The following is a 13424-nucleotide window of genomic DNA, read 5'->3' on the forward strand; positions in this document are numbered from 1 at the left end:
CACCCGGCCCCAGGCAGTGAACATCGGAAGCCCCACGAATAGTGCTATGCATGATATTCATAAGTAAATTTTAGTAAGGATTAGTTATCCCAATTTTTTTGTTGTTTTTTGGGTTTTTTTGTGAGGCAACTGGGGTTAAGTGACTTGCCCAGGGTCACACAGCTAGTAAGTGTCAAGTGTCTGAGGTTGGATTTGAACTCAGGTCATCCTGACTCCAGGACTGGTGTTCTATCCACTGTGCCACCTAGCTGCCCCTCGATTTGTTTTTACAGTGAAACATTTCTTTCCAAAGAGGCTTCATTATACAGTGGAGAAAATGCTGAAATTGAACTCTAATAACCTGGGTTCAAATCCTGGCTTTTCCAGGCAGGCCCTCAGACAAGTCACTTCTCTCTGAGCTGCCATTTCCTTATCTGTAAAATGGGAAGGTGGGACTAGATGGTTTCTAAGGTTCTCGCCAGCTCTAAATACGACTCAACTTAAGTCAATAAGTGTTTCTGAGTGTCTTCTATGTACCCACTGGCCGTGGGGACACAGAGACAAACGAAGCAGAGACTTTCATGCTATCAGGGGTAAACATGTACAAAGTGAGCTAATACAAGATGTGGGAAAAGTTACGTGAAAAGGGCAAAAGCTGAAAGGCAGCTTTTCAGCCATAGACCAGGGATTTCACAGGGCGAAATTGAAGGGTGGGGAATATCAGAGGGATGAGGTTGACATGGTTGAGTACAAGGGACCTGGGAGTGTGATCGGCAACGGGCACCCTGGCTTGGGCAGCCTCCAACCCAGCATCCCAGGCTTTCTGAGGGGAGCCCTGAGGTCCCCCCACATAGAGTATGTCCTCACAGTGTCCACAGGAGCAAAAGCTAATTTGATCCTCAGTCTCTTGTGGACAAGGTAGAAAGTGGGGGCCGGAGGTACAATGTGGCAGGGGAGATGTTAGGAGATGTGGGCAGGGGTTGGTGCAGTCCTGGGGCCAGTCCAGCTGCAGAGGGCTTAGGTCAGCTCTCCTTTAAAACTTGCTCTAGTGTCAATCCTGGGATCTCAGGTCTCTGTGCCTGAGCTAGTTTCCCTCAATCTTTGAAGAGGTGGCTGCAGCTAACAGCTTCAGGCCAAATTCTCTATCTCAGGATGTCTACAGGGGCTCAAAGACTTACACTATAGCGGGTCTTCCTAAATAATTTGCCCAGATTTCCTGTTGGTTGGTTTCAATTGCCCAAAACAACAAACTCAATTTTTTTTTTTAATCTTAGGGCACAACTTGTTTTTCTTTGTCACTCTGAATTCCTCTTGAGAATAGACCTGTAAGGGCTGTAGGCTGTACAATGTCTGAGCTGGACAGGAACTTAGAACATAGAATGTTAGACCTGGAAGGGAGCTCACAACATAGATCATAGACTGTCAGAGCTAGAAGAGATCTTAGAACATAGAATGTCTGAGCTGGGGGAGACCTTACAACACAGAATGTCAGAACTTGGAAGGGACCTTAGAACATAGATCATCTAATGTCTTAGCCAGGAGGGAGCCAGAAATCTTCTAGCTCATCCGTCCCACATTACAGATAAGGAAACTCAATCTGCAGAGAGAGGACCTGCTTTTCTAAGTTCACACAGTGAGTGTGTTACGGAGGGATTGGATTAGCCCCCAGGTCCTGGGGGCTCTTTTTTTTTTTTTTGGTGAGGCAATTGGGGTTAAGTGACTTGCCCAGGGTCACACAGCTAGTAAGTGTTAAGTGTCTGAGTTCAGATTTGAACTCAGGTCCTCCTGACTCCAGGGCCAGTGCTCTATCCACTGCACCACCTAGCTGCCCATCCCCTTCTCTTTTGTGAGTAGTTACACACATCTCAATTTAGGTTCCAGGACAGACCTCTCTGTCCTTGGGGTGGCCTGGCCATACACAGCTCCTTAGAGCTTCTCCTTGGGCCTTTGAATTATATCGACATTGTGATTCAAACTACTAATGTGCCTTTGAAAGATTTAAAATGATATTATAGAGACATATGAGGTGGCTATAACCAGAGTAACAAAGAAAAACTCTCCCTGATCAAATATCAAAAATCAGGAGGTGGGGATGGGATTTACTACTGCCCTTTGTCAGTGATGCTGGAGAATTCCGATTCCTGCCTTCCTTGGTCAGGCTTGTTTATTCTGCACATTTGATAGGCACCCTGGTGGAACATGCTATTTCTCTTTTACCGGGTCAAGTTGACCTGCTCAGTGGTAGGGCCTTTCAGCTCAGACCTGGACCTGGGGAACTTCATTTTTATATTCTTCCACAGATTCGAGAGCTTGAGAATCAATTAGGCTCACTCCGGAACCGTTCCATTAATAATGAGGAGGAGATGCCAAACCACTCAGAAACAAAGAAATTTTCAGCCCAAGAGAAAAACCTATTAAAGATCCGTATCTTGGAGAAAGAAAAAAAGGATGCATTAGAGGTAAAGAAGAGTTTCTATGGCTGGGGTTCCAAGGGTTTAAGCGAGATACTTCCAGAGACATTGGGCTGGCATGTAGGATGCTCAAGAAAGTCCAGGTTTTATAATATAATAATAGCAATTAAACATTTATTAAACACCTACTTATGTACAAAACATTGTGCTGGGCATTGTGGGAAACATAAATCTTAGATTAAACATGGTTCTTGCCCTCATGGAGCTAATAGTCTCATTTAGTCATAGACTACAAATACAGATAACTATAATACACAATAGGGCAGCTAGAAGGTGCGGTAGATAGAGTGCCAGACTTGAAATCAGGAAGACTCATCTTCATGAATTCAAATCTAGCCTCAGACACTTCCTAGCTGTGTGACCCTGGGCAAGTCACTTAACCCTGTTTGCCTCAGTTTCCTCATCTATAAAGCTAGGTGGCACAGTGGATAAAGCACCAGCCCTGAACTCAGGAGGACCTGAGTTCAAATCCGGCCTCAGACACTTAACACTTACTAGCTGTGTGACCCTGGGCAAGTCACTTAACCCCCATTGCTCCGAAAAAAACAAAAACAAAAACAAATGTGCTGGAGAAGGAAATGACAAACCACTCCAGTATCTTTGCCAAGAAAATCCCAAATGGGGTCACGAAGAGTATGACACAACTGAACAATAACAACAAAGTGACTCTATACTATGCATAAATCAGATTATTTGGTAGGGGGCATTTGAAAAGGCCCTTAGAGATTATTTAGTTGAACCCTTCATTTTAGAGAGGAAGAAACTGAGGTCCAGAGTGGGGAAGGTACTTACTTATATTAGGTCACACAGAAGACTGCGCTGGTATCCAGACCCAAAGTCCAATCCAAGCCTCATCATGAACCTGTTCTCTTCTTGCTGAAGCAGGTTCTCACTTCCTACACTTGACCAGCAGCTATTTGCCAGACTCACATGGCTAGACTCAATACTTTGCCCAAGTGCTGTTCGGTGGTCAGAAAGTATGTTTTCTGTGGCTGCATCCTAGGGCCATACAGACATCTCCTTGAAATCATCAGTCCAGAGAAGGTCTCTGCCAATCTTCCCCACATGAGGTGTACATGGTGATTTAGCTGAGGTTTATCTGAAGAGATCATTAGCCCAAGACAAGGTATTGGTCACATCCCCCCAAGGAGAAAAAGCATTTTGTTTTTTTAGTTTTTAGTATCCAGATTGGGTTCTGATACCTGACTGGTGTGCCAAGTAGTCATGTCTTATTTGCTATAGAAATTCATTTGACAAACGCTTAGGTATCTGGTGTTGGCTTCTGAGTATCGTGCTAGGGACTGGAGAAGTTACAAAATTTAGATAACACCTAGTCCCTGCCCACATGAACTCATATCCATTTGGGGGATAAGATAAGCAAGAAGGCTTATGCCCACACATAAACACAGAGCACCCCCGCTGGGGTGGGGCCAGGGAATTTGCAAGTCTTCCTGAAGATGGTTGCCTTCAAATTGGGCTTTATCAGTGAGGTAGAAATTGGCACAGGAAACAACCCAACGTGGTACATAGGACTCCAGTTGAGACTTGAGAGAAGAGATCTTGTCAAAATGGAGTGGCCAATAGGCCTCGTGAAGCTGGAAACACTTGGGCTGGACCTCAGAAGTATGGGGAGAATCTGGCTTAAGGGAGGGAGAGGGAGAAAGGGTTTTTTTAAGCTATCAGGAAATCTTAGAGTGGAGACTCATAATGGTGTGTTCAGGAGCGCTACAGAAAACAGGGCAAAGGGGTCAGGACGCTTGAGGCAGCAGTAGGATAAGTTTGATTAGAGAAGGCCCAGGATGCGAGGCTCTAAGTCTATGATGGCTGTGCTAGAAAGAGCCCTCCTTGGATTTGGAACAAGTGATGCTGACTTTGGAAAGCCAGCCTGAATTACGTGGGTTTCAATTCCTTCATGTAGCACCAGTGGGTGGCACCGTGGAAGGCTCTGGACCCTTTCTGCTTCCTCCTTCCTTCTCCAAGGGGAGAAGCTGAGCTCTTCCTTCTCAGGCCTCACCTGTTTTCCCCTTGGGGGTGGGTGAGGATGTGATCTTTTCTTCAGTCACCACCTTCTCCTCCTCACCTCAGTCTGTTCCAGAAATTCAATCAGCCTCACCCTATTTCAATCATTATCGTGATTTTATCCTGGGGGCAGTGTAATGGCCTTCAGATCTACCTGGTCCCTTTCTCAGCTATCTTATTGTTTGTATGGGACAAAAAGTTATTACAACAATTACTATGGCTTAGACACCCACTCCTCCCAAGTTAGGAAAATTCCTAAAATTTGGACAAAGGTTTGTTTCTCTGCTCTAATTTAAAATTTACTTACCCCCTCTCTCCCACCAGTCTTGTGCCACTAATTTTTTTTTTTTCAGTTTGACTTATAAGTCCTGAGTAGAGATGCTATCTCACTGATGCTGCGGTGTTTGTATAAAGCCAGTTCCTTCCTCTTAGTCTGATGTCTCACAGGTTGTGTGTTTCTTTCAAAAACTCTCAGGTGTGATTTCAAGCCACCTTCTGGATCATAAATTTCTATAGTCCATATATCTCTAAATGCCAGTCAGTCCTCAAACCCTTATAACCTATAAAATAAGGGAATTGAATCGTGCAGCTGGGTGGGAAAGTGGATGGAATGCCGAGTCTGAAGTCAGGAAGACTCATCTTCTTGAGTTCAAATTTGGCCTCAGACACTTCCTAGCTGTGTGACCCTGGGCAAGCCATGTAACCCTATTTGCCTCAGTTTACTCATCTGTCAAATGAGCTAGAGAAGGAAATGGCAAACCACTCTAGAATCTTTGTCAAGAAAATGCTAAATGGAGTTGCAAAGAGTTGGACAGCCCTGAAAAACAACTGAACAACAATAACAAGGGGGTGGAATTAGATTTCCTTCCAACTCTAAAGCCTGTGTCCTGTGCCAGACTCTGAATTATGTAGGCAGTGGGGAAAGAGGGAGGAGGCCTTTAGATATTTTTGAGTCATGGCCCATCATAAAATTAATGTTTTAGGAAAGCTGGCTTCCTAATTCCTTGTACAGGAACTGATTGAGTGGAGAGAGAATTTAAAAAGCTATTGAAGTCCAAACAAGAGGTTGGGATGGAGGTGTAGTTGGGGAGGCTGACCTTGTATGATAACTTTGGGAATGGAGAAGAAGGAGCAGATGGGACAGACAATTCAACAAACATTAAGTACCTACTTTGTGTAAGGAGGGCAACTGTGTTCCATGACCGGAAGCCCCTAGCCTGTCCAAACTCTGCAATGCTATCTCCTCAGGGTCTTCTAACATTTTCCCAAATACAATAAGATCGAATAGTAACTCAAAGAGTCACAGAGCCTAAGAGCTGGGAGGGGGATCTCAGAGGCCCTCTGGCTCACTCTGAGCCAGCCTCTTTCACCTGTGGACAGTTCTGATCATTAGGAATGTCATTATTAATAGCAGTGGCAGTAATATCTCATCTCATCTTAATTGAATAAGGTTCACATAGGAGCAGTCCTGGGACAAGTTGCTCTCCTGCTATTATTCTTTTATGGTTAAAGGTCTTGCTCATTGTTGTACAGATGGAAAGAAATGACTACTTTTTCTAATTGAATTTTACAGTTTGGGGATGTGAGCTAATCTTCTGTAGGCTCATTGAAAGCCTGGGTGGGAGAACTGGAGTAGAACTCCCAATCCCAGGGATACTGTGTATGTCATCCTGCTATGATCATGGTTTTAATTTAGCATAGGATCATAGAATTAGAGAGCTCTAAGCTGGACAGGTTCTCAGAGACCATCTAATCTAACCCTTTGTTTTATAGATGAGGAACCTGAGAGATGAAGAGGTTTGCCCAAGGTCACACAGTCAGTCCTCGTTAGAGGGGAATGTGAACCTAGGTCCGACTTGAGTGTCAGCCTTCTTTCCCCCATACCATACTACCTGCATCAAAGACCTTTCTTCCTCCAGGTCCCCATGCTTTGAACATTTTGTATCCTATGTGCTTGAAAGATTACAAGTTTCAGTACGACAATGTCTATTAAGAACATCATTTTGGGGGCAGCTCGGTGGCGCAGTGGATAGAGCACCAGCCCTGGAGTCAGGAGGACCTGAGTTCAAATCCGGCCTCAGACACTTACCAGTTGTGTGACCCTGGGCAAGTCACTTAACCCCAATTGCCTCGCTAAAAAAAAAAAAAAAAGAACATCATTCTGGCACCTGGGCTAAGATGGCTGTATCCATGTGAACCTCTTGGTCAGTCCTCCCAGAAGCCATCTTAGCGCAGGTGTTTTTAATGGATATCTCATGGCTCACCTGGCTTTGGGTGAGCAGAGTAAGGGGCTAGGTGGCCATGATACAGCTGAGCTCAAGCAGTGGCCTGCCTATATGCTGGAGGATGGCTTCCTCCAAGCAAGCTATCTAAGCATATGCAGATGAGAAAGCAACATAATTTGACCAGATGGATGACTTCATGTTACTGAAAGATTATCAAAGCGTCCCAGGAATCGACAGGGTCAATAATGTTGTGAAAAGTTCTGTCTCTAGAAGTGGTCAACTAGAAGGAGATGAAGATAAAGAGAGAGCAGTGGCTAAATGAGGCTGTGACAAACCTAGATGAGACACCAACTCCCTTCTAGGTTCCAGTTACAAATTGATAGTCATGCTCTCTTGCTATGAGGAGCACCCTCAGGATAATGTTTGCTGCCCCAGTGGGGCAGCTACCTGGTGCAGTAGGTGAATAGAGCACCAACCCTGGAGTCAGGAAGACCTGAGTTCTAATGTGGCCTCAGATACTTAATTAGCTGTGTGACCTTGGGTAACTCACTTACTCCTGTTTACCTCAGTTTCCTCATCTGTAAAATGAACTGGAGAAAGAAATGGCAAACCACTCCAATAGCTTTGCCACAAAAACACCAAATGGGGTCACAAAACCACATTTTTCTTGAATTTTAAAAAATTGATCAATGTTCTGTCCAAGTAATTGTGGTTAACAATTCAGTCTATGATAATATTCCAATTCCAGTACTGTTTATTTGTGGAATTCTCAAGAATATTTTGAGGTCTGCATTTATAATATATGAATTTATAATCTGTTAGTTTGTAAAAAAAAATAATGGCCTCCTGGTGTATATAGTTCTAGCTATATTCTTCTAGGCATCTGGTAGATTCCATATTTTTGTAGCCTGCTGTGAATTGTTTCTCTTTGTCAAGATTGTCCTTCACTCCTGTATATTTACATTCCCAATCGGTTATTCTCTCTTCCATTTCTATGATGAGACCTGCCACTGTGAAATAAAGTTTTTCTACTCTGCCAATTATTTCTGCTGTGTAGTTCATAAATTCTGTATTAACAATTATTAATTTCTCTCTTAAATCATTCAGAAGCATCCTGCTGTGTTTCCATGCTTTCTTGAGAACACACAGAGACCTCTGTTTCATCAAGTGTTGTTTGATTTTCTTTTGTTTTACAATATTTATTTGTATGTCTGGAGTCATTTAGTCGATTTGGAGGTCATATCCCCTTTTGTTATTAATATATTCCCTGTTAGTTTATCTACTTATGCTCCAGGTCTTTGAGTTTTCTTCTTCTTGAGATCTTTGGTAATTTTAAGTCTTTTTTTCCTTCTTCTTATATTTCCCTATTGCCCACTTTCTGACTCTTTCCTTATGTTTGGTGATGCATCTCAAAGGTGTCTTAGGCTTTCCCCATGATGCATAATTCGTGTTTTAGCACTCTCAGTTTCTGCTTCAAATGATGTCATGGGAGACAGAACTGGCCCCCAGTTGGATGCTGGGTTCTTTCTCTCAGTATTAGGGGAATGCCATAGCCACACAACATGGATCTTGCTCCAGGTCCTTCTGTTCCTTGATTCTCTGGCTGAGCTCTGTTGCATCACACAGCTCTGCCTTTTGGTTCTCTTTGGCACAGGGAGGAGGAATGGGGCAGAGTGGAGTTCAACTACAAGTCTTAAAGTCAGCTTGCATAGCCCTGACAGAGTGTGCTTGGTGGGTAAGGGAGTGCTGAGTGAATGAGTTAGGTGTTAGGAATTTCTCTGCTCTAAGTTCACCAAATTATTACCTCATTAGAGTTCTTGGTGGCCATGGAGTATGATAAATTCTGCTTTTATATCTGTTGTTCATAATTCCTATTTTGGAGATGTTTGAGAGGTTGGGAGGATTGGAGAAAATGTCTAGTCTGCCATCTTGTTGGTCACATGACCTGGAACTCACCTGCTGTGATGTGTTGCATGGTTTCCACCATTCCATTGTATGCTCTGCATCAATCAAGGTTTGGGTTCCTTAAGGATGACCTTTCTGTAATTTCTGGCGGCAGTGACCTGATCCTGGATTGCTATCATAAACCTCTCTTTTTCTACAAACAAATCTAAATGATTGTCATTCTTGACACCTCACACGCACTCGCTCCATTTATCCAACCTGTGGCCAAATCTCTCCTCTACTTTTTTTTAAAATTTTTTTTTTTTTTTTTTGGTGAGGCAATTGGGGTTAAGTGACTTGCCCAAGGTCACACAGCTAGTAAGTGTCAAGTGTCTGAGGCCAGATTTGAACTCAGGTCCTCCTGAATCTAGGGCTGGTGCTCTATCCACTGCACCACCTAGCTGTCCCCCTTTCTCCTCTACTTTTACAATATTTCTCAGATGTGTCCCCTTCTCTGCACTCAGAGCTACCACCTTACTTCAGGCCCTTGTCTCTTCTCACATGTACTCACTAGTCTTCCCTGCCTCAAGCTTTTATGTACTCCAGTCCACCATACTTCATTCAGCAACCACAGTGGTTTTTCTTTCTTTCTTTCTTTCTTTCTTTCTTTCTTTCTTTCTTTCTTTCTTTCTTTCTTTCTTTCTTTCTTTCTTTCTTTCTTTCTTTCTTTCTCTCTTTCTTTCTTTCTTTCTCTCTTTCTTTCTCTCTTTCTTTCTCTCTTTCTCTCTTTCTCTCTTTCTCTCTTTCTTTTTTTTTAGTGAGGCATTTGGGGTTAAGTGACTTGCCTAGGGTCACACAGCTAATAAGTGTTAAGTATCTGAGGTCGGATTTGAACTCAGGTACTCCTGACTCCAGGGCCAGTGCTCTATCCACTGCGCCACCTAGCTGCCCCCACAGTGGTTTTTCTAAAGCATAGATCTGGCCATGTCACTCCCTGTTACTTTCAGGATCAAATATAAAGTACTCTGGCACTAAGAGTTTTTCCTGTCTTGGCCCCTTCCCGACTCCCCATTTTTCTACTTTATTGCCTTCCATGCACTTGTACAATCCAGCTAACAGATCTGCTGACTATTCTTGATACATGGTACTTTATCTCCCATCTCTATGCCTTTGCACGGACAGTACCTTATGCCTGGAATGCCCTGCCTTTTGGTTCTGCTTCTTAGTCTCCCTGGTTTCCTTTAAGACTCAGCTTAAGGGCGCAGCTAGGTGGTGCAGTGGATAAAAGCACCAGCCCCTGGATTCAGGAGGACCTGAGTTCAAATCCAGCCTCAGACACTTGACACTTACTAACTGTGTGACCCTGGACAAGTCACTTAACCCTCATTGCCCCACAAAAAAAAGACTGCTCAAATCCCACCTTCTATAGAAGGCCTTTCCCAGCCCTCCTTAGATGTTAGTGTCTTCCCCTCTGAAATTACCTTCCATCTCCTCTCTTCTATGTAATTTGTTATTGTTAAGTTGTTTTTCAATCGTATCCAGCTCTTTGCGACCTCATTTGAGGTTTCCTTGACAAAGCCACTGGAGTGGCTTTCTTCTTCAGCTCATTTGATAGATGAGGAAACTGAGGCAAACAGTGAAGTAACTTGCCCTGTTAGTAAGTATCTGAGGTCAAATTTGAACTAATGTCTTCCATTCTCCAGGACTAGTGCTCTATCTACTAGCCGCCCTAGTCATATATAATTTAGATATGGATTGATTATTTATATTGACACCTTCATTAGGACACGAGAATGTAAGCTACTTGAGGACAGGGATAGTTTTTGTTTTTCTTTACACCCCTGGTGCTTATCATAGTACCTGGCATATAGTAAGCACTTAATTGTTCATTGACTAACTGATTCTATGGACTTCAAGTATTCTACCATTCTCACTGAGCCTGAATTTTCCTTCTCCATCCTACAAGAGTGTGTCTTCTGGTTCTCTCTACATTCTTCCTCTATGATCCCAAATGTTCAATTATTATCTCTATGGAGATGACTCCCAAAATCTTTCATGAACTCCAATTGTGGATTGCTAGCTTCTTGCTGAATATTGCCACCTGTACATCTCTTTAAAAAATCTAAGTTGATGATTGGTTCCATGTGTGTGTGTACATATATAGGTGGTATCTTTAGAAAAGCACTTGTTTTTCTTCCCCATCATAACTGGGTTTTTTTGAGTCTTCAGAATTTCATTCTTAGAGTTTCACTTCTCTGGGGCTGCCTTCCCAAGTAGAATTTTTGAATCTATTGAATCCTACCCATCATTTCTCTGAACTCCTTTGAAAACCACTTTCCCTAAATGTTTCCTATATCAGAATATTCTTGCATTTCCTCTTCTTTACTCCAAACTCAAAGATGAAGTGGTTTCTTCCACCTAAGTTTCCCTTCACTTTTCCTTCAGTACCAATTCATTCTTGGACTGGTGAAAATCATATCTAAAACAGAAGTTCTCAATTGTTTCTCTGTCTTGAATAATAAAATTAAATTATCATTATAATAAATTTCATTAAGGCAATCAAGAAATTGACTCTCTAAAGGAAAAATATATGCAAGTCACATTTTTAAGTTTAATCTGCATTATTGACGTTTTCCCCATCACTTAAGTACACAATCAACAGAATAAATCAAGCCCTGATTTGTAGCATTTCCTGATTTCCAAAGCATAAATATACACACTGAAATTTTAACAATTAGCTTTCAAGAGCCAGTAAGATCTTGCTCCAGTGCACCCCAACTGATGTTACATTCCCCAACATCCTTTAAATGATCTTTTTTCCTTTTTGAATAAGATATATTCTTCTAGGGCCATATTCTAGTCATGGGTCTCATCCCACCAAGACAGTGATACCCTACAAGTTTAATTTTCCCCTCGAATTACGAGTAAGAGGGGCACCTTCCTTGTTACCCATATGTTGTAAATTTGTAAATAGACACCAGAGACTGTGGGTTGTTTTTTCTGTTTTCTTTCCGGTATGTAGTTAGTGCTTAGTCATGCTTGTTGACTGACTGACTTGGATATATTCTCCTGTGAATTTCTGGGCATTTCTAAAATGATTCTTCTTCCTACACTGCAGCCAATCCTTATCATCTTTAGTTTGGTGGATATAGGGAAGAAGTTTTCTTCTTCATCCTTGCCTATCAGTTTAGAGCTGTTTTGATTGGATTTGTTCAGACTTCAGACAAGTCCATTTTGTCAGTCCACATTGAGCGCTTTCCATCCATAACCAGGAGCCTGTCATTCCTATATTTTAAACTGCAATCCAGAAATCTAAATTCTGTCCTTGACCACATACATCTGCCTTTCTGTCCTGAAGCCTTGCCTTCAATCAGCAGCATTGCTGAAAACACCTCTGACTCAAGCCCTGGAGAGTGTTCAGGCTTCAAACATTGGCCTGTGAGGCTGCCATGTGGCCAACTAATGAATAGCCTAGCTGAGAATACCCCCCCCCCAATGCTTTAAGGTTTAAAAGTCACTTTTTTTCACTAAAGGTCTGTGAGGTAGTTGGTACAAATATTATCCATATTTTATAAATGAGAAAACTGAGTCTGAGAGAAAGGAAATTTCTTACCTGCAGTACCAGAGCTAGTATCTGAGGAAGAATTTTATTTTTTAAGAATATTTTGTTTTATTTTTTTCCAATTACATGTAGTTTTCAACATTCGTTTTTGTAAGATTTTGAGTTCCAAAATTTTCTCCCTCCCTTCCCTCCCCTCTTCCAAAGCCAGCCAGCAATCTGATATAGGTTATACATTATAATCATGTTAGACATATTTCTGCATTAGTCATAAGAGAAGAACCAGAACAAATGGAAAAAAAAAATAAGAAAGAAGAAACAAAAAAGAATCAACAACAATGAAAGTGAAAATAGTATGCTTCAATCTGCATTTAGACTCCATAGTCTTTTTTCTGGATGTGGAAAGCATTTTCTACCGTAAGACTTTTGGCATTTTCTTGGATCATTGTATTGCTGAGAAGGGCTAAGTCCATCACAGCTGATCATCATACAATGTTGCTGTTACTGTGTACAATGTTCTCCTGGTTCTGCTCACTTCACTCTGCATCAATTTATTTAAGTCTTTAAAGTTTTTTTCTGAAATCTGCCTGCTCATAATTTCTTATAGTACAACAGTATTCCATTACATTCATATACCACTTGTTCAGCTATTCCCCAATTGATGGGCATCCCCTCAATTTCCAATTCTTTGCCACCACAAAAAGAGCAGCTATAAATGTTTTTACACATGTGGGCTGAGGCAGAATTTTTTTTTTTTTTTGCAGGGCAATGAGGGTTAAGTGACTTGCCCAGGGTCACACAGCTAGTTAAATGTCAAGTGTCTGAGGCTGGATTTGAACTCAGGGAGTCCTGAATCCAGGGCCGGTGCTTTATCCACTGTGCCACCTAGCTGCCCCAAAGGAGTTTCTTTTTTTTTTTTTTTATAGTGAGGCAATTGGGGTTAAGTGACTTGCCCAGGGTCACATAGCTAGTAAGTGTTAAGTGTCTGAGGCCAGATCTGAACTCAGGTACTCCTGACTCCAGGGCCGGTGCTCTATCCACTGCGCCACCTAGCTGCCCCTGTGGCAGAATTTTAACTGGTCTCCCTGTTCCAAATTCATGGTTCCAAGTCCATCCCTCTTTTTATGGTCTGTTACTGAGTACAGAGGAGCATGTCACCAGATATGTGGTGGGCCACCAAGGAGTGAATTTTTTTAGACCCATCAACTCATGAAGAACCATTTACTGAGGACTAGGAGGGGCTGAGTTCTGCACTGGCAGAGACAGCCCCCATACCAATGAAATTAC

General features: G+C 42.3%; 1 protein-coding gene across 1 annotated transcript in view; it reads left to right on the plus strand.

The window, feature by feature from the left end:
- Positions 1 to 13424, plus strand: part of CCDC13 (coiled-coil domain containing 13) — a 110749-nt gene that overhangs the window by 36595 nt on the left and 60730 nt on the right. Inside the window, 1 exon segment of the mRNA XM_043978082.1 lies at positions 2280 to 2438. Coding sequence (XP_043834017.1) covers positions 2280 to 2438 — 159 coding nt within the window.

The sequence above is a fragment of the Dromiciops gliroides genome, chromosome 1, assembly GCF_019393635.1.
Source record: "Dromiciops gliroides isolate mDroGli1 chromosome 1, mDroGli1.pri, whole genome shotgun sequence".
Lineage (NCBI taxonomy): Eukaryota > Metazoa > Chordata > Mammalia > Microbiotheria > Microbiotheriidae > Dromiciops > Dromiciops gliroides.